General features: G+C 40.9%; 3 protein-coding genes across 6 annotated transcripts in view; 2 read left to right on the plus strand and 1 right to left on the minus strand.

The window, feature by feature from the left end:
* The window catches only part of cntd1 (cyclin N-terminal domain containing 1), a 4154-nt gene extending 1822 nt beyond the window's left edge, over positions 1-2332 (plus strand). Inside the window, exons 2-7 of the mRNA XM_035668209.1 lie at positions 347-422; positions 514-685; positions 762-924; positions 1049-1193; positions 1417-1513; positions 1973-2332. Coding sequence (XP_035524102.1) covers positions 347-422; positions 514-685; positions 762-924; positions 1049-1193; positions 1417-1513; positions 1973-2086 — 767 coding nt within the window. The 3' untranslated portion in view covers positions 2087-2332. The remainder of the gene's footprint in view (positions 1-346; positions 423-513; positions 686-761; positions 925-1048; positions 1194-1416; positions 1514-1972) is intronic.
* Positions 2333-2478: 146 nt separating this feature from the next.
* Positions 2479-5249, minus strand: LOC118332419 (E3 ubiquitin-protein ligase MARCH7-like). The gene is made up of 8 exons (XM_035667696.1): positions 5160-5249; positions 4972-5085; positions 4665-4836; positions 3576-4491; positions 3233-3402; positions 2998-3104; positions 2790-2900; positions 2479-2667 (listed from the first exon to the last, which is right to left on the minus strand). The coding sequence occupies exons 1-8, from the start codon at positions 5199-5201 to the stop codon at positions 2578-2580; spliced, it is 1722 nt and encodes a 573-aa protein (XP_035523589.1). The 5' UTR covers positions 5202-5249; the 3' UTR covers positions 2479-2577.
* A 3673-nt stretch (positions 5250-8922) lies between these two features.
* tanc2b (tetratricopeptide repeat, ankyrin repeat and coiled-coil containing 2b) overlaps positions 8923-26092 on the plus strand; it is a 136152-nt gene continuing 118982 nt past the window's right edge. For all 4 annotated transcript variants that reach the window (XM_035660582.1, XM_035660543.1, XM_035660557.1 and 1 more), the window contains exons 1-2: positions 8923-9322; positions 23666-23781. The gene's annotated coding sequence lies outside the window, so the exon portion shown is untranslated. The remainder of the gene's footprint in view (positions 9323-23665; positions 23782-26092) is intronic.

Raw genomic sequence — 26092 nt, forward strand, 5'->3', positions numbered from 1 at the left:
CTCTTTATTTTTCTACACTGTTTTGTCAGCTGCTGGAAATTCAATTTCTATTTCTAAGTCTAAGTCTAACAGCTCATATAATGACGACGACTAACCAATAACACCTGAAGAGTAACGCCTCCTCTTTCATGTTATTGATCCCCTCTCTGTGTCACTTTACACGGGATGGCCCAAACACATTTACTACCGTACAGATTCCTTCCTGCTAATGTATTTTGTTTGCTCTGATTACAATCCACCAACTCTGTCCCAACATGTTGACCTCATGCTTCCACTCAGAAGGGGATTTTTCAGTTTTGTTCTCTGCTTTTGCTCACCGCCTGTATCCCTCTCTGGTGTAATGCAGAATACATCTTCCTGATCACGAGAGAACTAAGACTTGATCCACTAGCTGGATACCATGCCATTGAATTACTTCAAAGGTAAGAAGGAGCAGCACATTTGCTTTCCCCTGCCACACCCAGAGTGATATTGTCTTAGTAATGCCTTTATGTGAATAATTATCTCCCCCAGGTTCATGGTCAAGCACCTCACAGATTTGTTGACCACACCCACGCGTCAAGGTGCCGCTTCCGAGCCACCGAGAAGTCACGAGGATGCTGTGTTTGACAAGCTCAAGGAGAAGTTCCCCCTCATCATCTTCTCCTGCGTGCAACTTGCAAGCAAACTGTCCCTACACAGTCATGTAAGTTCTGCGACGCCCAGGAATAAAAACCTGAAATACCTTAAAAATAATCTGTAATTTTTCACGTATTTTCCAGATAATCGACAACAATACTGCCGTACGCTTTCTGCATTCAGTCGGCTATAGTGTTTCCAAGCAGACTGTAATGGAATCAGAGCTGATGATCTTAAAAGGGCTTGAATTCAGACTAAATGCCCCAAACCCACTGACATATGTGGAGATCCTTCTGGAGGTTCTTGGTAAGACATCATATTTAAACACAGAGAAACATTTGTGAAGTATTAAATCAAAGCGTCTGTGAAGATAATTCATATCCACTGAACAGCTGTACCGACTCTGACAGAGGTAACTAAACTTTTTTAGGACACAACGAGCCATCCGTCCCCGTGGAGCGCCTGTATCACCTGTGCCAACATGTTCTCCAGTTCGTCAGCCTACAGAGGACCGCCATCTTCAACTCCTTGTTAGTGACGACCACTCAGCGTGTCAGCCCGTCCACAGAACAGCGGTATTACATTTCTCTTTTAGCCACATTTTCAGATGTTTGCGGGACAGGTGGTTACTGTCACGGTAGAGCGGACAAGCTGCTCGACTGGCAGTCGAGTCGACTACAAGCAGCTGGGAAGTGTCTGTGTTGTTTTCGTTTCTTCGCCCTTCTGCAGGGCATATTCCACTGGTAATGTAAAAAATATTGATTATAGCTGGATTAATACTAAACTCTTTCTAAACAGAGAGAAGTTTGTGACAGTCACTGAAGACTACATGCTTCTTGGTGTCAGTGTCATTGCTGTGGCTTCGTTCATCTACTACGTCAGAAAATGGCAGCAGGTGAACACACACAACATCTGCTTTCAGTGTTTGAAAGGACCAGTGTGTAGGAATTAGTGGTATCTAGAGGTGTAGTTGCAGATCGATTGCGCCCTATGTAGAGCCAGTGTTTGGTTTGTCCGTCCTGGGCTACCGTAGAAACATAGCGGCCTCCATGAAAGGTGACCCACGGCATCTGTAGATATAAAAGGCTAATTCTAAGGTAAAACCACAGCAATTCTTATTTTGAGGTGATTATACACTAATGAAAACATAGTTACACATTATTATATTCTGCCAATAGCGCTTCTTAAATGTTACACACTGGAGCTTTGAAACATAATAGACATAATATGCAGCCATATCAAGCACACCAAGTCATCTAACTTACCCCAGTTTAGTTAATGTTAGTGTGTACTTAATCTCACACTCCATACAAACTGTTTTTGCTGACGTTGGCTGTCTTTTAATGCATTGCAGGTCGTGGGAGAACTGAGTCACATCACAGGAATCTCGAGGAAGAGCATCAGCGATTTCGCTCATGTGACCCTGATGCACATTGTTAGTAACAGTTCCTCTGTAACATCAACTTGAGTCTTGATAACACTCATTCACTGAATACTGCTTTACGCTCTTACTTTTTATAGTTAAGGTTGTTTTCTAGCTGTAGATATTGGTGCAGAACATGTACTGTGCTCCTAAGTGAGTTGATTCGATTAAAACAAAGCAACATGTGGGTACTGAAATACCTCATGTGATGAAATATTGCCTAAAGAATAAAGCACTATAGAGTGGTTACATTCTTACAACGTTATTAAAATGTTTGTTAGCGACAGACATGTGTCTAGATTATTTCATTCTACATTCTGTAAAACAAAATACTGATGTTGCAGTTAACCTGTCAGTATAGGTTCATGTCTAAATCTCTTATGACCTTGCAAAAGTATGAAACAGTAACTAAATATACTGTATATGACCACTGCTTTTACATTGACCGGCTCACTTTGATGCATTGTGGTTTATTGTAATACTCTTGTTTAGCTCCCCATTAACCAAGATGTTAAGAAATGGAGAATGGCTGAAGATCAGGTGTCAGAGGGCTCTGGTGAGAGGTTCCTCCCGTCTCGGATTCTTCGCATCCTCATTATGTAGTTAAGCATCGTCCACATCCGAGTCTGAGGACAGAATTAATAACGGCACTTTAAGTAGAGATTTTCACTTTCAATACTCTGCGTGTAAATCAGGAGTCATTCTCTTTATAAGTAAGTAAAAGAATTGTTTAAGAATGTATAGTTACCCTGGGGACTGCGGAGGGAACTGTGCTGTGCAGGAAAGCTCTGGAGAGCGATGAGCTGAGGTTCACCATCTCAGCTACTTCTCGGACATGAAGTTGTAAAGTGATGTCTACCTAAGACAGACGGGAGCAAGACAAAAGTGCTGTCATCAAGTGAAGCAACAGTTTTTTTGTTGTTGTATTGTTTGGTATTAATTCTGCCTCAGTTTACCTCTTCGTTATGACTTCTGCAGTAATCGTCCAAGTCGAACGTATCCGGGGCCAGTGTTAGTCCCCCCAGGCAAAGCTCACATCTTTTGACAATATAGAGCTCTGACCCTGGAAAAGTGGATGCAGTAGGCCTAAACATATCGTCCATGATCACCGAACATCCTAAATTCTCGAAAATCTTTCTGATCTGTCACATTATGGCAAATTCAAGTCATCACCATTAGCGATCTACTCACCGGACTCGAGTTTCGTCTGGATCCATCTCTTCAGGCAGTGGAGGTGAATGAACTGCAGACTTCCTGAGCACAGGCAGGGTGATATCAGTGGGTTGGTTGGTGAACTGTCGTCACCGTGGCAGATCCGACACTGATCCTCATCCTCTTCGTTAGACAACTCGACTAATGACCTACAGAGAGTAGAAGATCACGCAATTAAAACTTTTACCTCAAGAGAATTTATACCCTAAGCCGTTCATACACGTCTTCATCAGGATACTGTCTTAATCTAAAATGATGGATATCTTGAATGTCATAGCTATTCAGTGCATTAAAAAGTCTATTAAATTATTCAAATGGTCACCTTTGTGTGAGTCTGCATACAATCTCTTTGTTGCCATCTTGCAGAGACTGGGCGTTTTGAACAGCGGTCGCTTCTCCCTGGGTTGCCTGACATTCTTGATCGTGTACTCCGATGTCACTTAACGCCATCATATCATCCGTATTCAGATTATCTAGCTGTCCAGAGGTACTTGGACTCCAGGCCTCACTGGAAGGCTGCGGTCTGTCAGTGGTAATGGTTCCTTTCTGAACAGCGTCCTCTTCCCTGTTGACCAGAGTAGACTGCCTCTGACAGCAGCTAGGCCTGAGTGAGGAGGCCAGGCTTGTCTGTGATGTTCGCCACCTGCTTTGAAGCTCAGGGAGATGTTGGTGTGTGCAAGCCACGAAACTCCTCCTGACTCTGTTGGTGATAGGTGGCAGTGGTGCCACATGAGGTTGCCTTGCTTGCTCCAGGAGAGGAATGAGACTGTATCCATCACTATTACAAACTGATGCTCCACCTGAAAACGTACTTAACTGGGAACTGAAAGACTGCAGGCAGTGAGTGCTGTGAGAGAGAGTAGCTGAGGCTGAGCTGCTCTGTTTGTACGCATCCCGGGAGAACAGGCCATCATCTGCCTCCCCTTCTTCAGATTCTCTGGACAGCATATCAAATGAGGAAAGACGTGGGACAGTGGGGACACCTCCCAGGAAGTCCAGAGTCTCAGAACTGGTGGGGCGCTCAGGGTCTATGATCTCCTCAGTGTTTGTTTTGCTGAAAAGGTGTTTCATCTCGTTCTTGCTCCTCAGGATGTCTTGGATTTGTGTTTGCTTGCTTGCTTCCCCATGGGTGGATCCGTTTAATACTCTGTCCTTCACATGCTCAGGCCTGTGCTTGTTGTGATACTGTGCAGGGTGTACTTTGTCTTTATTGCCTTGGAAAAGGCGACGCAAAAAAGCTGTGTTCCAAAAGAAATCCAACATATTGGCTTGCAACGAAAACACAGCAGATATCAAATTACGGGTAATATTATGAAATAGAAGTTTTAAACAAAATAAATCAGTTAAAAAGCCAGGTAGGGAGGAAACTGGCCAGTCGCCTCCTGCACAAAATGCATCCTAGAAAACTTACATCTGGATGCCAGGGGGGCCTTTGCACTGTGGGGAATCTTTGAAGTCGCTGCCAGCTCTGCAGTCATGCTCTGGGTTTCACTGGAGATAGCTTGAAGGCGGGACACTGAGCCTTTATTCCACGGGCCCCCTCGCTCAGACGAAACACTTTTCCCAGAGCTGCAGGGGGACAACTGCAGGTGGCAAGCAAAGAGGATCTGGAGTGTTAGACTGCCTTCGAAAGCCATAATGAAACTGTGGTAATGAGTGCTGGTGTAGTTTCTAATTCTACATATGGTGCCTTATTATTGTGGTGTTTAAGTTGTTACCTTCGAGGCCTTCCTTGCAGCCGACATGTACTGCGTCGAAAAAGTCTGCATGCCAGGAGTCTCTCGTTTCATCTCTGTATCTGCCGTCTCCCTATCCCATCTTTGATCCTGATTCTGACAGATTGAAAAGAGGCAATGAGACAGTGGATGCCAAGGAGGAATCTGTTAAATCTTGCAACTTTCAGTACCTGATGGTCCAAATCTTGTTGTTTCCTTCTCACCCCAAACATGTTCAGCGCTACTGAGGTTTTCAGCGCCCTGTCGCTCCTACCTTTGAGGTAAAACGTTGAAACACAAGGTCATTTAAAGTGTCAAGGAAATAATTACAGCGTAACAGATGGCAGCTAGCTGACGTGGAATAACAATTTGCAGGCTTAGGTGTGAAATAATCCTGGTGAAAGCAAGACTGCAGCAAGGTGTAACACCTGTATCCACTGTCAGGTGTATTGACTGTGCGTGGTAGGCTGCTTTAAAGAGTTATGCACAAGTTGTTATGTGAGGAAAGAAAGTTTTTTTCCACCAAAATGTACTTTTACTTTACATCTTTTCATAATGTTAGTGTTAAACGTGAGAAAACAGGACAGGAAAACAGACTACAAGAACACAAATACATAAAGTGTAACAGCAGAATTAATTTCAAATGTTGAAAAATGCAATTATATGATTGAATTGTGTAACTTAGATGAAAATAGTAAACCTGGATATTGTTCTTTTGGAAAATCCAACATTTGTTAATTAAAAAAATCCTATTAAGATCAATTCAGATACAATTACATGAATCTTTGGGTCCTTACCAACAGCTGGACACCTCTAAGAGACAGCTTTAAATTTCTGGGTTAAAATAACACTTGCAAAACAGCTGAAACACTAGTTAACGTTAGTTCATTTGTTTACAGGAATCTCACACTACCTTTCCTACCGGTGGCAGATATGATCAATCATTCATTTTATTAATAATTCAGTATAGCCTATAAAAATGCATCAATATTCATTCAATATGCATCAAAAGTTTAACACCTTTGACTCACTCTTTAGACGGATCGATGTGAAAGATGAAGGCAGTTACAGGATGATGTGAAGTTGACCGCTGCACAAAAAAAAACCCCCCTGCTGTTTTTCTGTCCAAATGACGCGTTTCCATGGAGACAGTATCGACTGGACGAGCGAACTTCTCAGGAGTTTGTGCATCGTGTTAAACACGAGAGTAACGATTTGTCGCGTATTTTTATTAGTATTATTATCATTCTGGGAAATAAAGTCCTGGGGGAATTTCCCTTTGTACATATAGCTGACTTTGCAAATGAGCAAACTCTTTAGGGATCTGCCCTGTCTCTCCCTAGCAACTGTTGCCATGCTTACTGTTGTTATCGACTCGTAGCCTTTCTGTTGATAATGGCTTTTTTTCTGTCGTGTTTTGGTTAATTAAACGCACAAAAGATTTAAAATAATGTTATAGTTACTGAAGTAAAAATACAAGCAAAAGTCCCGCATTTGATTTTTATATTTAAATAAAAATACTCATTTTGCAGAATGGCCCATGATATATTATTGGATTATAAGTATTGATGAATTAATGCATACACATCACTTTGATGCTGCAGCTGCTAAAGGTGGGGCTAATTGGGATCACTTACTGCAGGGTTGTTGCTGTGTGAAATTCCCCCACAGGATCAATAAAGTCTTATCTTAACCATACATCACCATTTATCCTCTGATTATATTTTGTAGGCCTATTATTAATTTGAATCTGCAGAACAGCCTCACTAAAGGAATCAATTTCTACCTCTGTGGGTTACTTTTTTTTAAAATTTCTGTTCACATTTGAAGACACTGAGCAACACAAACGTCTGTCTGGATCTCCGCTCCCTCTTCACCGCATATAACTGATAAAAGCATACTCTGTGATCTTTCGGTCTGACATTGCCAGCTGCCATCACACACAGAGCGGTGCTATAGGAGCCAGAGCTTCAGTAGATTAGCAGAAGATCCAGGGCCAGGCTTCATTGAGTCACTCTCTTACTTCTCTTGCTCCCCACGACTCTGCTGATCTCCCCGCAATCTTGCGTTAGGCCCCATTAATCTCACCTCCCCTTGCAGTCTGTTGAAGGGAGAGTGGGCTGCACACTCACCTTTACTGGTTTCATTCTTTATATTCAGACAGAGGGGAGAGTAGGAGACAGACACAGAGAAAGCTCTGGATTTGATTCAGTGCCAGTGGAAGCATGTGTGTTTCCAGAGGTTGGGGGGGGGGGCTCAACCACTTGGCCATCTTTGACTGCCTCGTCCATCACACTCACACTAACAGAAACCCTGCACCAAAGCCAGTTTCCAGGGCTTCCCTCGGGTATTTCTCATTACCATTTGCAGAGAGGGAACCTTTAAAGTACAAATATGCCCTTTGGTGGGATTGTTGTATCTGCCAACTGAAGGATATATATTTAGTTACATCACATAAAAGCTGAGATGTATGATGTTGGCATGACTTTATCCTGTCATGTATCAAATGTGGTAGCAAAGGATTGCCTTCTTTTTTTAAAGACTGGTTACCTAGGGTTTTTGCTTCTATGCTTCCTATTAGCAGAATAATAATTGAAAAACCTGCCATAATTGCAATGATAAGTGAGCACTGAAGAATAAAATACACATATATTACAATGGAAACAACAAAGCTACCTGGAAGGCTTGAAAGAGAGTTGTTAATTTGGAAGGAAAAAATAAGATTTAGCTGATTGTTTCCTGCTGCCACTGTTTTAACATACCGACTCTCACACTTAAGAGGACAACAGTCACAAAAACTGTAGGTCCAGCAGATCTTTTATGCAGTTTCTTGACAGGATGTAGTAAAGCTATAAAAACTGAGAAAGAAGGCTATGCTGTGTAAACTTGTGCAGATCAAAATGTCATAAAGTGACCCCAAATCACTTTATGAGGGCAACTGCAGCGAGGGGTTCAACCTCTTAAATGCATATCTGAATACGGTTGTGAATTAACCTCGCGATAAGAGAATAAGTGGATTACAGATAATTGCATTATCATTCACTGAATAATCAATAGAATGAGCACTAAATGTGGTAAATAAAAATAAAAAGTATTTAAACTATGATCACCAATCATTATATTAATATTAATAACAACCACAAATATAATCAATGTAATTTAATTCTCAAAACATCCTAATTGTACTTAAATATTTCAGCAAACAATATGTATTAGTTTAATTATGATACATTAAACTGTTGTAGAGCATCAATTTAAATGTCAGCCATTTAGCTCATACGCCACAAGCAAGCCCTGTGCATAGGTAGTTTTACTCTATACAGCCTCCCTGATTGTAATTCTGGCTGATGGGCCTGTAATTTTATTGATTTAAATTGACTTTATTGATTGAGGAAGAGGTCAGGACAATGTCTGACACTGGACAACCTCTTCTCCATCTATCATTTGAAATGTCAAATGCCATGATCTGCAGGCGGAGAGGAATTGAAGTTTGATTGGCATCGACCTTGTTTCTCTTGAATAATTATGAATGATTTAGGTATTAGTGCCTTCTTTCGTCATAAATAATTCATTAAGCCTGCCTCCCACCCCCACTGTATGTTTGTTCCTGTGCTCCCGTCTGTTCGCAGGGGATTTCAGCTCCGTCAAGCCGCAAGAGAAAACCCGAGTACTACCGGAAATACGGCAGTGATGGTTGCAAAATTGTAATAAATAAAAAAACATTTATTTTATTTAGCTTAATGTGTTTTTTCGGGGTCTATTTTGATTTTGGTTGGCGCGCTTTGCACCACGCGTCGTAAATGCTGCAACTGATGAGGTTTTTATTTTGAAAGTTGGCACCGGAAGTATCGCATTTGACAGATTTTAACCGACTTGACCCAGTGATAGGCAGGTCAGCGCTCCATGTTGCGGCGCTGCGTGGCACTGGGCACCGACTGGCTCTGACTGCACCACACACACACACACACTCGCATGACTTTAGTTGTGAATGGCCCCGACGCTTGGCACATTAGGCGGCCGAGAAGTGGCTGTCAGTCCGGGCACTGCTACCTGCTGCAGACCGAGCTTGCGCCGCGTACACCCATGGGTGTCGCTACTGTGACTGTCTTCTGCGTTTGGACTGCATGCAGCGGCTTTGATCGGTGCAGTTATTTCCAGAGTCACTCGCTCAAGCTATTTCGGAGCGGTTGGAAACGTGCAGACTGGTTGGAGTAATTTGGATTGAGGAGCCGCACGGAGCGCTGCAGCAGACACGGTACCGGAGCAGCAGACACGGTACCGGAGCAGCAGCAGAGGAGGCACGGATGTGATGCCAAAGCTGACCAGAAAAAACAAAGGTTCAAGTCTAGAAAAGGTAATCTGTCCTTCTTTTTATTCACACTTTCTGCTGTTCCTCTGCTGCGCCTATTTGCATTTTAAAGTTTATTTAATTGCACCTTTGATGAAATGTGTGTGTTAGAGTCGTCAGGCTCTTGCAGCAGCCAATCTATAACCTATAATGCATATATCTTGCCGCTGCTCAAAGGCAAAGCCCAGCCAGCCAGCTAAGCCAATAAACACCCCCAGCAGTGTTTAATGAGATAGACTTAGCTGGTCCTTTGTACACAATAACAAGCATTTTTTTTGTTTTTTTGTCAGCAAACTGCAATATGTGTAATTTATTTTTTTATATGACTTTCATATTGGGACTGTGCAACACATTGTTGTGTGTTTTTCTCTTTAAATGACATGATTTATTGGTGATAGTGATTCATGCATAACCTTTAAAGACCGGGGAGGCTACCACAAGATTTACAGATGATTTTAAAACTGTATCCAACTATGTAAATGGATATTAAGGTTATAATCTATTCATTTGTACGCAAATATAGTTACCTTGTATGGTGAATATACTGTAGGTTACACATAGGGGATACTTATACGTATCCTCTGTGTGTAAGCTATATTTAACACATAGTCTCTCAAGGTATAAGGGGGTTGCCCACCCAGCTGTCCATAAAGTGAAGAGGTTTATATGGAAGAAGCTGTTCTTACTTGTTCAGTGGCTTCAGGCCAGCACCTACCTCACTCTGCACAGCCTATTATCTGACATCTGGTCCTTCTCGACAGGGACTTGTGTGGTAATAGTATGTTTCAACAAAGGCTGTTAATCTGTGTAATGCCTGTTGTTTGGAAGGGGAAAATGCTTATTTCCCTATGATCACCATTCAGCACTTTATATGGTGGAAACCAAGTCTGCTTTGGATGGGGAATGTTATGAGATGAGAGAAAACCTTGGCAGTTGTTTCAGATGTTTTATGTTTCTCAGTTATGTGGTTAGGATTAAACAGGGTGCAGATTTGTAAAATAGCTAAACTGTCACGGAAAAAATGACATTTTCAGGGCATAGTTTACACACACTCTTACAATAACAAGCTATCCCTTTTATAGCATCCAGAGAACTGCTGTGATAAAGCATTTATCAGAAAATAGGTCTGCACACTAGTAAGATTTGGGTTCCAGTACTCATGGTTTTTGTATGAGGCTGGAGATGGCTGCTGTCTCGCTGTACTTTTTTTTTTTTTATTCAAGTTCTTGGTTGTCAGCTCAGCTCTGCGTAGATAAAAGACAGTCATCCTCAAAGCGTTCTCTCATCACATCAATGACATGCGCTAGTTTCGCTTCTCTCCTGCTCCCCACTCCTGACACACAACTGTGAGTTCACAGTGTGGCGGTTTTCCATTATGAGATCATGATGTTTTTCTTTTTTAGTCGTCCAGCCCTAAACTTTTTGTCTTTCAATGCTTATCACTCTCTGCTCGGGGGGTTGTGGGGGTGGGGGGAGTAGTGACAAGGCCTTGTTTTCCACAGTCCTAGCCAACGCAGTCCCTCCTGTCACACTCACTGACAGGCCAAAGGTCAAAAACTAAAAGATTCCGCTGCAGCAAATGGGCGAAAGATTTCTCTGAAACTTAAGTTGACAGAAGACAGCCTTCAGTTCACACTGTATTTAAGAAATGTACTGCATGAATAAAACATGCCTCAAATCTTTGAATCAAGTCTGACACTGAAAAGTATGTGCTTGAAACTCAGCAATGCACCAGTAATTTATGGGTGAGAACAAAATCATTATCAGTTATTATATGATTAATTATAGTCCTGATTGAATTGTCAGAAATTCAATTTACACAGAAAAATTAAATCTCCGTTTGCATCTCAGCGGTCAACCCTTAATAGAAATGTCTACTCTTAAACACTAAACCTATTAATGCTATTCATTTTTTTATTCCACTGGGTATTTGTTGGGTAGATGTAGAAACATTCAATTCAAACGACTATGGCACAGTTTATTTGTATAACATTTCTGACATTAGTTGGGTTGCCATGTTGCACCAAAGCCTCAGTTAATAGCACAGAGGGGTCCATCCTGTCGAGAAGAGCGACAGCATCACTCGTTTCAGTAAGTTCCATAAAACAATGGAGGTGGACGGATGGATAAACAAAACATCGAGAGGCCGCTGTTTTCCAACCGACAGTCGGTGTTGTTTTTCTAAAGCGCGACCATGATCGTTCCCTAACCTTAACTGTGTGTTTATTGCTGTTACCATGACAACGGAGATCCTCAGAGTAGTCATTTTAAACCCAAACCATGATCTTTCCCTGAGCCTAACCGAGTTGTTTTTGTGCCTAAACATAACCAAATCTTGTTGTCAAACAATAAAAAAAATGCTTCTATTTTTTTCCAACAGCGATTTGAAACTGCTGATGGTGGTGTCAGATCAGAAGACGTGTCGCTGTAGAGGCCATGGACAAACAACATGTTTTAATGTTTGATTTGGAGGACTTGTTGATACAGGAGGAGATCTATACACTGAATTACTAGTTTCTCAATAGATATGATGTAATGTAGCTACATGACATTTTTACACAAGAGGTGAAACTTACTTTTATTTGACCAGAAAACCTCTTGTTTTAGCATAGCTATTGCTCTTTTCATCCAATCCCATTGCTGAAATGTTCAAGCACATTTTTATTCTGTGGTTCACTGAAAGTCATTCTTGGAAATGTAGAAAATCACTGATTCAAATCAGGAGTGTAAAAGACCTCAGAAAGGCAAATTACGTATTGAATTTAATTGTTTGATATTGCACAATATTGTTGAAGTTGAAACAGTTATCTTCTCCTTTGAAGTGTCACCAGCAGCTGTTTTTTTTTTACAACTTATAGTAAAAAATATATCTCTCATTCCACTTGTATTCTTTAAAGTGGTTGGAGTCAATCAAGAGACTTCTAACCGCACAAGAGTGTTTGTGTTGTTTAATGAGGTAAAACAGCTCTTTTGGTGTGCATCCATGACCAAGCCAGACTGCACTGGTGTCGCTCTCTGAATCGTATCAGCTCTGAAAATGTGAGATTATATTCTGCACGGGTGGATATAAAGGTGTTGTCCTCAGGGATGTTTTGATTCATTTCACTGAGCGCTGAGGGAAATGACACTCTTTATGCTGTTTTAATCAGGAAAAGCAGTCAAGGAAAGCCTATTGGAAAGAAAATGCTTGGCTTTTTAGCTTTGTATGTATGTGCATGTAGTATGAATAGCGTAATCATCAGTTTAGAAAAAAATGCAGTGTAAAGGGAATTGAAATTGATATTTTGGTCATAATTTATTTCCCTCTTGGCCAGTAACTCAATTCTAAGCTCCATGAGTGGGCAGGGCAGTCATATTAGAAATGCATGGCAAAGGCGACCACAAATATAGCGACATACACCGGTAAAAAATCGGCTATCTCAATGAAACACCAGCAGCAGCTGAGAAGAAAGAGAAAGACAGATATCCCTGATAGCCTGTAAAACACTCTGAAATTGCCTCATTTGGAATAGACGACGGTGCACTGAACTCCTCTAATGAGGGACGGGTTCTCCCCAGGCATGTCCCTCATTTCGGTGTGGCCCTTTGATTATGTAATAATGATGCGAAAAAGGCGTCTTCTTAGCGCCTCATTCTTTCTTGTTAGTGAACGGAACCGGAGGTACGCTGGGCTGTTTCATCTTGGATGTGGTTAGCTGTTGCTTCTCTTTTGTCTCCCGTACTGCTGGGAGTCGGTGACATTTATTAAGTTGTTATGGGTACATTTGGACTGTGTCTCTCACCTACTTGTACCACACGGCCTTTTGACTAGAAGGAGATTTTGATGTGTTTGTGTTAGGGATCAGCCCTCTGTTGCTGCAGTTTAGTCTCAGACAGTTGAGGTTGTTCTGGGGTATTATTTGTCACAAATACCACTTCATATAGCTTTCCGTGGCTTTGTTATTGCAGTGCTTTCAACAGAAACCACGACAACAATGTGGCAGTATTTTGAATATGTGCTGTTTGTATGGGGAAAGGCCTATGATTTCAAACCAACCAAAATAGATTGGAAGAAAGGTGCTGGAGAGAGTGTTTTGTATTACTTGTACATGTTGTTGCCTGTTTCTCTTCAAAGGAGTTGGATATACAGCAGCTCGACCAAAAATACAGCGCAGGATCAAAGCGCTTTAGTGTTTTCGTCGGCTACATACAAGGGAGGCTATTATGATATGTAGGCCTAGTTACAGTTTCATAACAATAAAGCGAGCACTGCATCAATATATCATAAGTTAAGGTTTTTTTTAGTCTGCATGCTTTTTATAGTATTGGATTTTGGATGTTGGTGTTCCGCCATGAATCGTTGTTTACAGATCATTAGAGTAGTGTGGTAACTATTACGATACTATTATATGTCCCAAAAGAGAAGGTGTGTAATAGGATCTGCTGTTTAAAAACCAGAAGGGCTGATGGCATGCCTGGTGGAGAATATATATAAGTCTGATATGTATACCCTCCTCTGCTATTTTCTTTTACTGCTTCTCTTTTTTTATCCCGGCTTCTCTGTTGAAACCCACATCTGATTTATAAAACATGCAAAACCTCTGATTTGTATTTACATGGAAATCTGGGATAAGTCTTGAATGAATAAATGCATAAATCTATTGCACAGTCCACATTGGTCTCTCTGGGAAATATCTACTTACGAAAGCCAAATGTCCGTCATTATAAGGCTACTTCTTCAACTAGTTTTACTATTAATAATTAGAATCCTCAACATAATCAGAATTGACTTGCTGGCACACTGTGTTTGCACTGTGAACAGTAAACAGCGCTTTGAAAACAGTGGAAAACCACTTGGTGGAAATAGAGTACAGCTGCTGGTTCAAGTGGCCTGTGAATGCCCTGCAGAAGAAATTTAAGTGGTGTTCTTTTACTTGGCATGTTTGTGTGGATGAAGGAAATTATCTTTAAAAAGCTAATAAGGCCTGAAAGATGCTGACATGTAAGAGCATGTTGAAACTGATGTATTTGTAAGACCAGGAGCCTGTTCTTGCTGAGCCTGAGATGTGTGGGAAGTAATTTCTACCCATTTCCCCATAGTTTGCTCTGATATATTTCATATTGGCAGTTACTGCTGTGACTGGAGTCTCTGAGCTTATTGCTGCATTGCAGCTTTAATGAAATCAAGTTAATCACTTTTCTCTGGACAAGTGAAAGTGTTACATGCATTCTTTTATGTGAGCTACCTCTTAAGATACATGACATTCCCTGATTCTGCCAAGATGGCTATGCTGTTAGATAGCAAAGATTGGCTATGCGGCTGTATGCAATCAGTCTGCCACTCAAACTTTTCCTCTGGGGAACCAAAGATCCCTGTTAGCCTATTAGGCAGCTGCTTGAGCCAACCCCAGCTGCTGAAGGCAGATGAATGGCAGAGTATTCATCAGGCTTGAAAGCTGTGTCTCATAGCTGGAACAACAGCTATCATACCAACAACCTTAACTTTAGCAATGTTGTTGTGGAGCAACCAGTGACCTCTGTTACCCCTGCTTGATTTTTTTTTTTATGGTGCAAGTGCATAGTTTTACACCCACTAGGTAGTTTCTTGTTCTGTCTCCTTCTGTGCACGCCAGATACATCATCATCCTCCAAGTGTTGTACTCACCCTCCACATCCTCCTCACTCAGAACATCTGCTGTCACTATTAGCAGATTACCAGGGACTTTGCTATTCGCCATGAAGGCTGTGCATTTAACTGTGTGCTATAATGGGTTCAGCACAAGACTTATAGGGTTACCACCATGTCACCTACTTAATGCTTGTATATTGACACTGCTGCTGCCAAGGCTTTGTAATGTGATCTGTGGGCTGGCGTGAAGTTGTCAATGAAACAGTAGTGCTCTGTCATATCTAAATAGCTCCACTGTTCCTCTGTGTGTGGTGCTCGGTTAGCAGTGGGAGATGGGCCTCAGCTCTGTGATGTGAAGTGCCATTAATGGGTAACTTCATTATAATTTGCCAGGCATTTCTGTGTCTGTAGAACATAGTGGAGACGTTGTTGTTAATACAGCTGCTTTCATTGGCTTTGTGTGCTAAAACAGGGTGTGACGATGAGTGTAGGAGTGTAGGAGAAAAAGGATTTTATGAAAAGTAGCATTGTTTTGAATCTGGGCCAGCACTGTTTTCAATGATGCCCTTTGTATTAAGGAACTACAATAAATACATGGCTGTAAATCATGTTATTCAAGGAAAATAATTCAATTCCAACCGCTGAAGAAGATACAGATCCAAGCTTCCCATTAAGTTTTATCAGCGACTGTGTCCAAGGTCAAGAATGAACTTTTAATCTCAAAATGTTTGATATGACCTTGCATCTGTCTGTGGAGCGAGCTAGTAGCCAAGGAGAAGCCAGTTTACAGCGTGGTCGGGCAGAGCTAGCTGAATCCGGTTGTTTACCACCATTGTTTAAATTATTCACAGTTCACACATTCTGTGAGTTGATGACATTAGTTTCTTATCAGTTGTGTTCTTCGGTTCCATCATTGTATTTGTGATATCAAATCCTTCCCTTATCATTCAGCACCATCGTAGCCAAAAACGATCGGCATGTTTTCATCACATCTGCTCAGTTCCACAACGTTATGCAAATATAATCTGATCTATTATGAATTGTTTGACAGAGAAAAAATGGGAATATGTTCTTTGTGTAATGCAATGCCTTTGAAAACCTTGTCAGTATCTTTAAGTCCCTGTAGTCTATTAAATATTCACATTATTGGATTTTCAGCGTTGATTTTTTTGCTTTTATGTAGACTCTGAGAGGTCAAAACTGGTGAGAGTTTTAAACCAATATGTCAGACTAAATAAGGGCTTTTGATATAACTTTTCTCCTTGCTCTAAAGACCCTTTTTTATGTGACCAGTTTTTTCATCTTAAGTTTCCCTGGACTAACTGCATATTTAGCAGGTTTTCAGTTTTTCTCTTAATTCATATCATTATAAACTGAATCCTGAAACTTTATATCCTTGCCATGGACAGTTGTCTATATTCTGTGACTTTTGAAAGTAAAATCAGTAAGTAACAATCAATTAAAACACAATCCACAGATTAATTGTAACCAAAATTACCATTATTGCAGTGTCATTTAATTTGTGTTCCCAGTTTCATTTGAATAGATGAGAACAATATTTCAACAATAAAAAAATAATGAGACCTGCTACTTATAGATTTTATTTGGGGATAACAAAATAAACCAAATGTTGTAAAAGAAGCAATACTGCACACTGGCCGTGCTTTATGAAACACGCTGGATACAAGCAAACTTCTGATTAACTGGATCAAAGCTAAGTGAGTTGGCCCTTGCTCTGCATACTGTCAGCTTGGAGCTCTGTAATGCTACGTGGCATAGAAGTATGAAGGCTATTTTTAAGATTAGCCAAACTATTGTATTTTTTTCCCAAGCCAAGATGGTTTCACTCAGGCCACCACACTTGTAAATTTCAAAAGGGAAAGCGCATGCAGATCAAAAAGATGTACTCTGAGTTCAACCAAATGTCTGATTACTGACCACAGTGCTTGCAGCTGGATGGGTTTGTCCTTTCCAAATGAAAAGTCTCCACTCTAGCTTCACTGTGGGATCTACAGAACTGTACCCCTTGGTGGCACTTAGTGTAACATATACTATAATGGACTGGAGAAAGTATTGTAGAAGATCCTGTATTTGTGTATAAACGCAGTATGTTCTGTATGAGATGCTCTTCAAAATGCATTAAACCTTTTTTTACAGATTTGCCTGCTTTCCTCCCAGATATGAAAAGAGAAATGGCCTTGTTGATAGAGTCCATACACAGCACCAGGACCAGTTCAGTGAGTGGCTTTCTTCAACAGTGGCTTGTTTCTAAGGTAGAGGAATGGTCTACTGCTTAGCCTCCAGTCACCAAATTATGTCCTTGTTCAGGCATGAGAGTCTATTGTGTTAATAGTCGGAACATAGAGTCCCCTCTGAGTCTGTCTAAAAATACTCCATACCACCTCTGCCCCAAACTACACACCAAGGGGTAAGAATAAAGAGGAGCTGCACAAGGCTACATGAGTAAACATGCAAACGTGCAGCACTTAGCAGAGCTAAATGCATTTCTCTGCAATATGCTCTGCAAGAGTGAAAGCATAAAGAACTAACTAAGCTAGTGATAAAGGCAACTGTCGGAGCCTCCGAGATAAGAGTTTTGTCCTCTTGTGTAAACGTGGCAGCATGTATTCGTCTTTTTAAAATGATCTGATGTCAGTTAGAATTTGCAAAAGCCAACTCTTAACTGGTCTATCAGATATTATTCTAATGCAAGGGGGTTAGAATTGTAGTCCTATTGTTTGTGAAGGATCCCTGCTCTTATTTACTCATTCACACATATAAAACTATGTTGTGATGTAGGCTACTAATAAGTAAAATGTAAACTAGGCTTGCCAATTAGTGCCCTGTCTCTGGCTTTTGCTGCTCAGTCGTACTATGTCTGGTTTTCATTCATGTCAGTATTTCAGTAATGTGTCTCTCAATAGTTTTTGCAGACAGAGGCAAGTCTTTAATCGTGGGTATGATGGTGTCTTTATTTTGGCAGTCCATTAAACAAAAACCTCTGCTCTGTTAAGGAAAAACCTCCTTTATGTATTCTCTGTCTGTGAATGGTTTCCCAGGTTTAGCAATGCTAGGGCTGCGGCTAACAGTTGTTCTCGTCATCAGTTGATCTGTCTATCATTTTCTTGATTAATTGATTAGCTGTTTGGTTTGTAAAATGTCAGAAAATGGTGAACACCGTTTCCCAAAGCCCAAGGTGACGTTTTAAATGTCTTGTTTTGTCCCCAGCCCAAAGACGTTTACTGTCATGAAGGACTAAAGAAACCAGAAAATATTCCCATTTTTGCATATTCTGACACTGCCCTCGGATTCACTCAGTTTTATCAGACTCATCTTTAAAGTTTTCCTCATGCTGACTTTCAAAGTGACCCAAACTCCGTTGTCCGACTGATCAGACAAGGCCTGCTCGATTTGCTCGCCATGTCACATGCAAATCGGTGCAGCGTGGTCTCCTCTTTGCCAGGTGGTTACTGGTTACAGCACCTGCACTGTTGTATGGCAGCTCAGGGACCATTTAGCATTTTGTAAATGCAGATTTGAAATATCATGTTAACATTAAGTCATCAAGCTGGTATAATCTGTTTTATTACTAAGCAGCTTGTCGTTAGGGCCATGCTGTTGTAATATTTAACAAAGCAGACATACTGTATGTCAGCGCTCATCAGCATGTGTGTCATAGGTTGCCGATCCTTTCCCTTATGTATGGCGTGAAGACTACATTTAGCATTAGTGATTTATGCTCTTACGGTGATCCATGAACTTTTACTCTCATGGCTACGTGTTTTTTTTAAATACAATGTGTTTTCCGAAATACAAGATTTGAAGGAAGCATGCCTGATATAGTTGCTTGATAGCTGTTCTCTCAAGGCTGAAAAGACACAGAGAGAGCCAGCCTTCCTTCAAGTTCAGGGTCAGCCAGTTACACAGTAGGCGACAGGAAGCCAGAGGGACTGCCATCTCTAAATGCCTAATGAGCCTCTAATTGATATCCAGCTGAAAACCCCACAGAGTGTTAATGCCAGTTCCAAGGAAACTATATTAGGTTCCCTCTTCATTTAGCCAACAAGACATAGGAGGCCCTGAAGCATACATTTTTAACATGGAGTCACAGAAGTAATGAGAGCTAACGACACAGCTGTTGGTGTGTGAAATTGTCAATCTTTTCACTATGTGAGCACAAACAGATAACATAAACAGACACATTTACTCAGCATCTCTCCTGTTGTGTATGTTCTTTGGGTATAGTTTTTATGTCTCCTCCAGCTTTATGTCTGTCTGGGATCTAGACATAAAGAGAAAGACAGAAACACATTTCACTTGAGGCTTCACTACCACGTTAGTTGCGGTATTAAGGACGGAGTAATATTCCCGTCATCTCCCACTTCTTTATTAGATGTAACTGCTGTAATGAGATGGGTTTTAAGAAAGGGGCTAATCTTAGGCAATGCTTTAAACCAGCTCCCTAACTGTATCCCATTCTCCACGCTTTGAAGGCTCCAGCCCCTCTGCCAGGACAGCTTTCTGACTGTATTTGCCTAAACGTTTCATTCATCTTGATCAACACTGAATAAGATCAAGCTAGTGCTGAAAATAGCAGCGGCTGTAAAGCAACTGCAGACTTTTTGTGCTTTGTTGAGTGTAGACCGGCAGATGGCACGTGTTTGTTAAGAAGGTTACTATTGTTTAAAGTTGATCACTGTTAATTCGGTGTGCTCGGATAATGGGTTGACACACTGTCATTCAAACCTGTACCCATCACTTAAGGGACAGACACCTGCCAGGCTGCTGCTCAGATGTTCTATTTTGGTTTCTTATGATAAAACATTAAGCACATTTGAGGTTGGTTTCTTAGTAAGTATAAGTAGGTGTTGGAGGCGGTTGTGCTTATATCCTGAGTTCCTCAGCATTGGCAGTCCAAAACCTTTGTGTTTGGAGGGTATAGAGTGCTTTTCAGCCTCTTTCTGCTGGCTCTCCACACGACAACATTGGCAACATGTTTTAATGAGCCACACTCTCATACAAGATGCAGCCTAGTATGAAAGGGCATCAGTTCTTAAAGGATGCTGAAGCAGGTGGAAAAGGCTGTTGCCTTGGTTTGGGGGTAAAGGGCAGGCTGTCACATTAGGAATTGCATTTTGGTCGTTGAAGAGTAATGGGACAAGCAGCTGAGCAGCACTTACACGTCCATTTTAGAGGCTGGGGGTAGATTTTGTGTAGCTAATCTAATAATGGGCTCGACAAAGTCACCTCCTGTTGAATTCATTTCCAATATTCTGAACGTGAACATGTGATACAATCCACTCTGCTCGGAGTACGCAAGAGATTCGCCTCTGAAAACACTGAGGAATAACTCAATGCAAATGAGGGTGAAATTCACCTGGAAGCTCCGTAGTGATTAGCTGAAAAACCGACAACAGGAAAGTGATGCAGTGGTGGGTCTTTACCTGCTGTGAATACAGTTCATTATTGTATTTTCATCTCCTTTGCTTGTCACTAGCATTCAAGATTACAGATGCAAACAAAAACAAAGTGCCGCAGGGCACGATGTCACATAAGTTGTTGAAGGACGTTGTAGGGTGTGTATGTACACAGTGTTTGCTAATGAGCATGGGCACAGCAGCAACAGAGGAGTGGCGGAGGCCATGTTGTGGGATTTGTTCACCTGGGTCGGCAACTTGACATGCTAACCTCGTTCCTTAGAATTTTGTGCTGGTACACGCAGTAGAAAATTTGACGTGGCCATTTTTGGAGGCTGATATTGATAGATGAGAATAAAAAAAATCCACGGTCTTTGTTTTTTATGTAAATATGTAACAAAAAATGTGATCCTTCACTGAATCGTTGGATCAAATCCATTGGATCCAGGAAGATCCAAGACTCAAGATTGATAAAGATATGTCTGTGGCACAATATTTTACAGTTGAACAATAAACTTTATTATCTGAGAACAGTGAAAGTCCACAGTGTTAGTATGGTGAAGTATAGTATGATAGATGATCATTTTAAGTAAAAACACATATTAAACAAAAAAGGTATTTAACTTGGTTTTAGAAAAAAAACATTGATGAAACCCCTGAGAGGAGGTCAGGAGTACAGAAGGCAGCTAAAACAGCTGGGGGTTGAGGAGTGCCTCTAATGACTGTGCCAAAGTTTGTTTTCTGAAAATCTTCTCCCAGCCTCTAGTTAGTTCTTGTCTAACTTGTACATCACAGAAATGCATCTTAATGAAGGATATTTTTAAAGCTTGTTTACTTATACTCATTGCATTTGACTTCCTTTTGTATGACCACAGACTGAAACATGGAATAAAGATGATTTTTACACCTAACACACAATTAAAGGTGTCACCTTATTAACTACAAATGTTTGCCTGTTCTTTTGATATCCTGTCTCAGGTTGTGTAGCCTTAATTAATTGGTGATAACAATTTTTATCTTTTTTTATGTAAGTAATTGGTCCTTGTTGCCCTGTGTTTTATATCCCAAATCTCTGACAAAGAGAAAATATGGCCAGGGAAGATCTCCGACACCTTGTACTGAGCGTGGAGGCTAGTCTAAGCAAGCCAATTTATCTGAGTACCTATTTCTCAAACTGGCAGAAAGAGTCTGAGACACAGAAGTGGTTTCTTTGTGATTTGATGCAGTAAAAAGGCAAACATGAACTGCTAGACTTTACACAGAGGGATTTGTATTACATGAAAGCTTAAACACTCATGGCCTCTGAGAAGGAGATGAGAGGGAACGCTTAAATGCCATATTTATCAGTGAAATGGAGACTTAGAGTGTTGGTCGCATAATTTGTTTTGATCGTATTTCTGGCCTTTTCAGTTAATAATGCAGAAACCCAGTGGACAGAGAAGAATTACGCATTCTGCCATGTTTGAGATTTGAATGGGCTTTCTATGGGTCTGAGATTTCAGTGGAAGTCTCTTTCTAATTGAATGCCTTTTTTTTTTTTTTTGCTTGAGCAATCCATATCGTTGTAAACCAGACGAACAGCACAGGGAGGTGTTTTGGTCTTGCTTCCCTTCTAATCATCATCTGCTGGGGGGACAGCTGCCCGGCCTTTGTGACCCTTTTAGCTTCGAGTGACCAGGGGATGCTGACCTTGGGAAATGTTCTGTGTCAGTCTGTGGCCATATTTCTTTAAACCCGAGTCATAAGCTGTCTCGTAAAGAGCTTCAAACACACACACACACACACACTCAAAAAAATTGCTTCACCAAACCTCATTTTATTTGAGCAAATCAAGAAAATCCAAAAAAAGACAAAAATAGAGTTTGATTGAGGGGATGTCATTTCATTCCCTGTGTGGGATTTCACATTTTATTCACTTTATATTAAAAAAGACATATGTTACCCCAACCATGGCTTCACAGAATCTATTCAAATTCCCCCTCCAAGCTTTGTAAAGCCCTGAACAAAAATATTTCTATATATAATCAATACATAATAAAATCAAACTGAGAATTATGGAGATATGACTTCCTTTCTGTTTCTCGTTATTATTGCTGTAACTTATTTAGACTCCCATTGGTTGGCTCAGCTTAATTAATGTGTTGGCAACTCAGTGTGAAATCCAGATTAAGTCTTATAAAGTGTTCCCTACAGAGAGCATTGTGCAAACTATAATTAGAAAATGGAAAAAAAGTCCATGTGACACCCTTGAGGAAACTTGATTATTGTGTTGCAGTTTTGTCTGAAGACTTCTTTTATGTAGGAATGACTTTCTGCTTCCTTTTAACATCCACGCCTTAGTTGTCCTTCATAAATATGAGGAAACCGGCTGCACTGACACTGGAGGATATCACAGAGGGAGATTTCAGGGTTGGTGCAAGGACTCTGTGATGCTTGAATTAATTTGCTGATTTACTCTGGAGGATGCTCTTTTTTTTTGTTTGGGTTTTGACACTTAAGAAATTGTGTGTTTAACAAATAGTGGAGCATTGCTCTCATAACTTGATTTTATAACCGAGCAATGTTCTCTTTCCAAAAGTGTGGAATTAATTCTCTATAGAGCCGGTAAACTGCCAATTGTGTTTATGTAATTGCCTAATAACCTGCACATATGTTTCTTTGGGCCAATGCAGCTTTAACTAATTAATCTTTCTAATAATTTATAACAGGATGAAAGTAAATAAGAAAGATAAATGTCAATGTAAAGAGTGGATTCAAACAATGGATGGCCACATGTGTTTTGTGACCAGGTAAGATCCCTAAATGAGGTGCACAAATGTCTACGTGTTATGCCAGTTTCACATCTCCCTCTCTCTTTCTTTAGTGTTTATCACATGACTGCTAAAATCTCCCACACAAAAATTTCAGTCTCCCCTCTCCCCCGTCCTTAAATCGCCAGCTAATGACATAATGACACATTTGGTCAGACTGCTTAGGGACTGAGTGGCTCTGCCTCACAACTCTGAAAGCAGCACTTTATGTCAGAACCACCTCCTGAAGAGGGTGACAACTGTCTACTGTCCCAGTCTGCCCTTTGACAACCAGCCCTTATACATACCCCCAAACGATGTTGTTTGCATCACCGGCCACTGTTTGTGTTCTCTGCTGGAATAGTGTGTGAACGGTGACAGGCCAGGCAGTCCACTGCGTAAACTTGCCACGCCGCTGAGCTGGATGTCAAATTGCGTCTGCTGCTTCTGCTGTGTGTCAATACAAGGCTCTTTTAGTCCGTTGCTCGCCTTGAGTTAAAGTTTTTTCTTTATTTCACTGTGGTTGCCTTTGTAGAGAACTGTTGGGTGTCCCCTCTGGAGAGGGATCTGGACTGTGATTCAGCCTAGCGAAATGTAGCGCCTCACTGCCCTCAAAGCCGGATTTGGAGACCTGCCTGCTGTCTACTCATGGTGAGTCATCTCTCAAGTTTCATGGCACTTAAACTAGTGTATATTGCCGGGACCTTTATACTTATTGCTACTTCACACCAAGGTCACCATGTGAAGTAACAGTCACAGAACAATAGATACATTGTTAACCTTGTGTTTGCAAGTAGACAAATGACAAGAATACATTGTTTAACTGTCTGAAAAAGATGAAAGCCTTTTGAAGCAGCCACATGTATTGTGAGCACATTTGTTTGTGTGGTGCTCTGATTGATACATGGGTAAACTTGCATGTTTGACTCTTTATTGTCCTTTTCTTTTTTAACCCCTGATATTCATGCAGTAGCCAAACTCCCTTTTGATACCCTTTTTAAAATGATTGTTTAACCTTTTGGATTAAGGTAAAACACAGGCCTACTGTGTGGTTGCCTTATCAGACAGTTTCATCTTGGCATTTTATCTTATGTTTTAGGAAAACATCTGAACTTGTTTAGACATGTCATGTACATGTCCAGTGGTTCTTTGTAAATTTCTAGGACTTGCTGTAAATATACCTGATTCATGTTTCATAGTTTGTTAAAAAGACTATCAAACAAAGGAATATATTTGCATGATGGCAGGGAAAAAGCTTTTTTAGCTTTCTTTTTGCTATTTTTCTAAATTAATTGAAGCTCGAGCTTGTAAGTTATTCAAGGTAATTAAGAAACATGTTTGTAAATTAAAAAAGGTAATTTTTTATAAGCAGACTGGTCACATAACTAATAGTGATGCATCTGTTTTGGGAGAGGAGAGTTGGCCCCGCAAAATAATTCAGCTGTTTGTGCTGGAAAATAGGAAGGAAAGTAGGAAATAGATTCATTATATTTTCATTGTAAAATTTTTACTATATGTTCTGCAGAGGTGCTGTCACCTCTTCAAGAAAATGTCTGTCAGAAAAGTCTTATTTTTAAGAAGTGTCCCGAGTACTGATCGATGTGTCGTTTTGGGGCCATATGTAATTACTTTGTGACTGGCCAGCCATGAAATTGTTGTTTGGCTCTGAAACAGATCCAAAGTTATTTCATAAGAAGTTTTTTAGAGTAAGGCCTTGTGCTTCTGCCATATTCAGAATGAATATAATGTTGGCAGCACCAGGAGTTGGTAAAATGATTGGCTCGGCCAATAAATAAGGTAAAGAGTTCACAAAGGCGTCTGCTGTTGACCCCTGCAAACTCATTACCAGGGTTTAACATTGTGTCATCCACATACATTATGTTTTTAAGTGTGTGTCTGAACAACTTCTGTCAGCTGCTAAAGGGAGTGTGGAGCTCGCAGGCTGCAGAAAGGTATGCAGAGTGACAGTCACTGGCTCACATGTATGCAGCTGTGGCCTGTAAGATGCGGGCCAGCAAATGGAGTGGAAGAGTAGTCCCATTAAACTCTGGCTCTCCTCTGAGAAAGAGGCTAACAGCTCTGAACGCTGGCCTCTCGCTCTCTGACAGAAAGTGCTGACACAAATTTTTATCTGACTGAAATGCCTTCTGACCGCATGACACTGGCTCTTTTCTTCCTCTGAGATTCCACTGCCGTAAAGCTGGGGCTACACAAAAGAGACACAGTCTGCGAGCGCTGCTTAGGAGGTGGCATAAATTATAATCATACCATAAACTGGGCAAAGGTCTGCATTACTCACATTTTAGAGGGTGAGGAAGGAATTTCTTTGTTTGAGCAGGTAATTGGGTTTATATGTTTAAATGCTTTCATTTTTTATCTCCTGCACATTACACATCCTGGTAAACAAATTAATTTAGCCTTTTCTTGTTAAATAGCTTCACATATAGAGTGTGTTCTTTGACATCTATTCAAAGATGTGCAAATCCTGTAATTCGCAAGTGTCCTGGACCAGAGAAAGGCTGCCTTGTCCCTTTTGGCATGCAGCCTTGATCTGTCAGTTTGTGATTGACGGGGCATGGCTCCTGTGTTGGTCACTGGTGCGGAGATGCAGAAACATGACAGTGTCTCCAGGCACATAAAGTACTGGATTCTAGTCCTCCAATTGTGCATGTCATCAAATATGATGTGCTGTTAACCTCTGGAAACTTTCGGTGGTGGTGGTTTGCAGTATATTTTTCAATGTGGAGAAGCTGTCATTACTGAATCCTTACATGCCTCAGGTTCCCGTTACAGTAAGGCAACCGCACTTATAGGCTTTCTTACGATGGTATTAGCCATGCGTTGACCAATCAGATGCTTGAGGCATAAATCTCTCCTGAGTGCTGGAGGGGACGATGATGAGAGTGATCAGTGTTGTCAAGTCGTTGAAGGGGATCTGAAGAAGATGGTTGCTCCCCAGTGG

Source organism: Morone saxatilis, unplaced genomic scaffold (assembly GCF_004916995.1).
Source record: "Morone saxatilis isolate NCDOM2014 unplaced genomic scaffold, NCSU_SB_2.0 Contig1, whole genome shotgun sequence".
NCBI lineage: Eukaryota > Metazoa > Chordata > Actinopteri > Moronidae > Morone > Morone saxatilis.

Bases quoted from the DNA above. Each gene is read 5' to 3' on its own strand.
- LOC118332419 (XM_035667696.1), bottom strand. From the start codon at position 5,201: ATGTTTGGGGTGAGAAGGAAACAACAAGATTTGGACCATCAG. The intron at 4,837-4,971 runs GTAACAACTTAA...TGCCACCTGCAG, and splicing joins CTGCAAGGAAGGCCTCGAAG to TTGTCCCCCTGCAGCTCTGG. The intron at 3,403-3,575 runs GTGACCATTTGA...TACTCTCTGTAG, and splicing joins GTATGCAGACTCACACAAAG to GTCATTAGTCGAGTTGTCTA.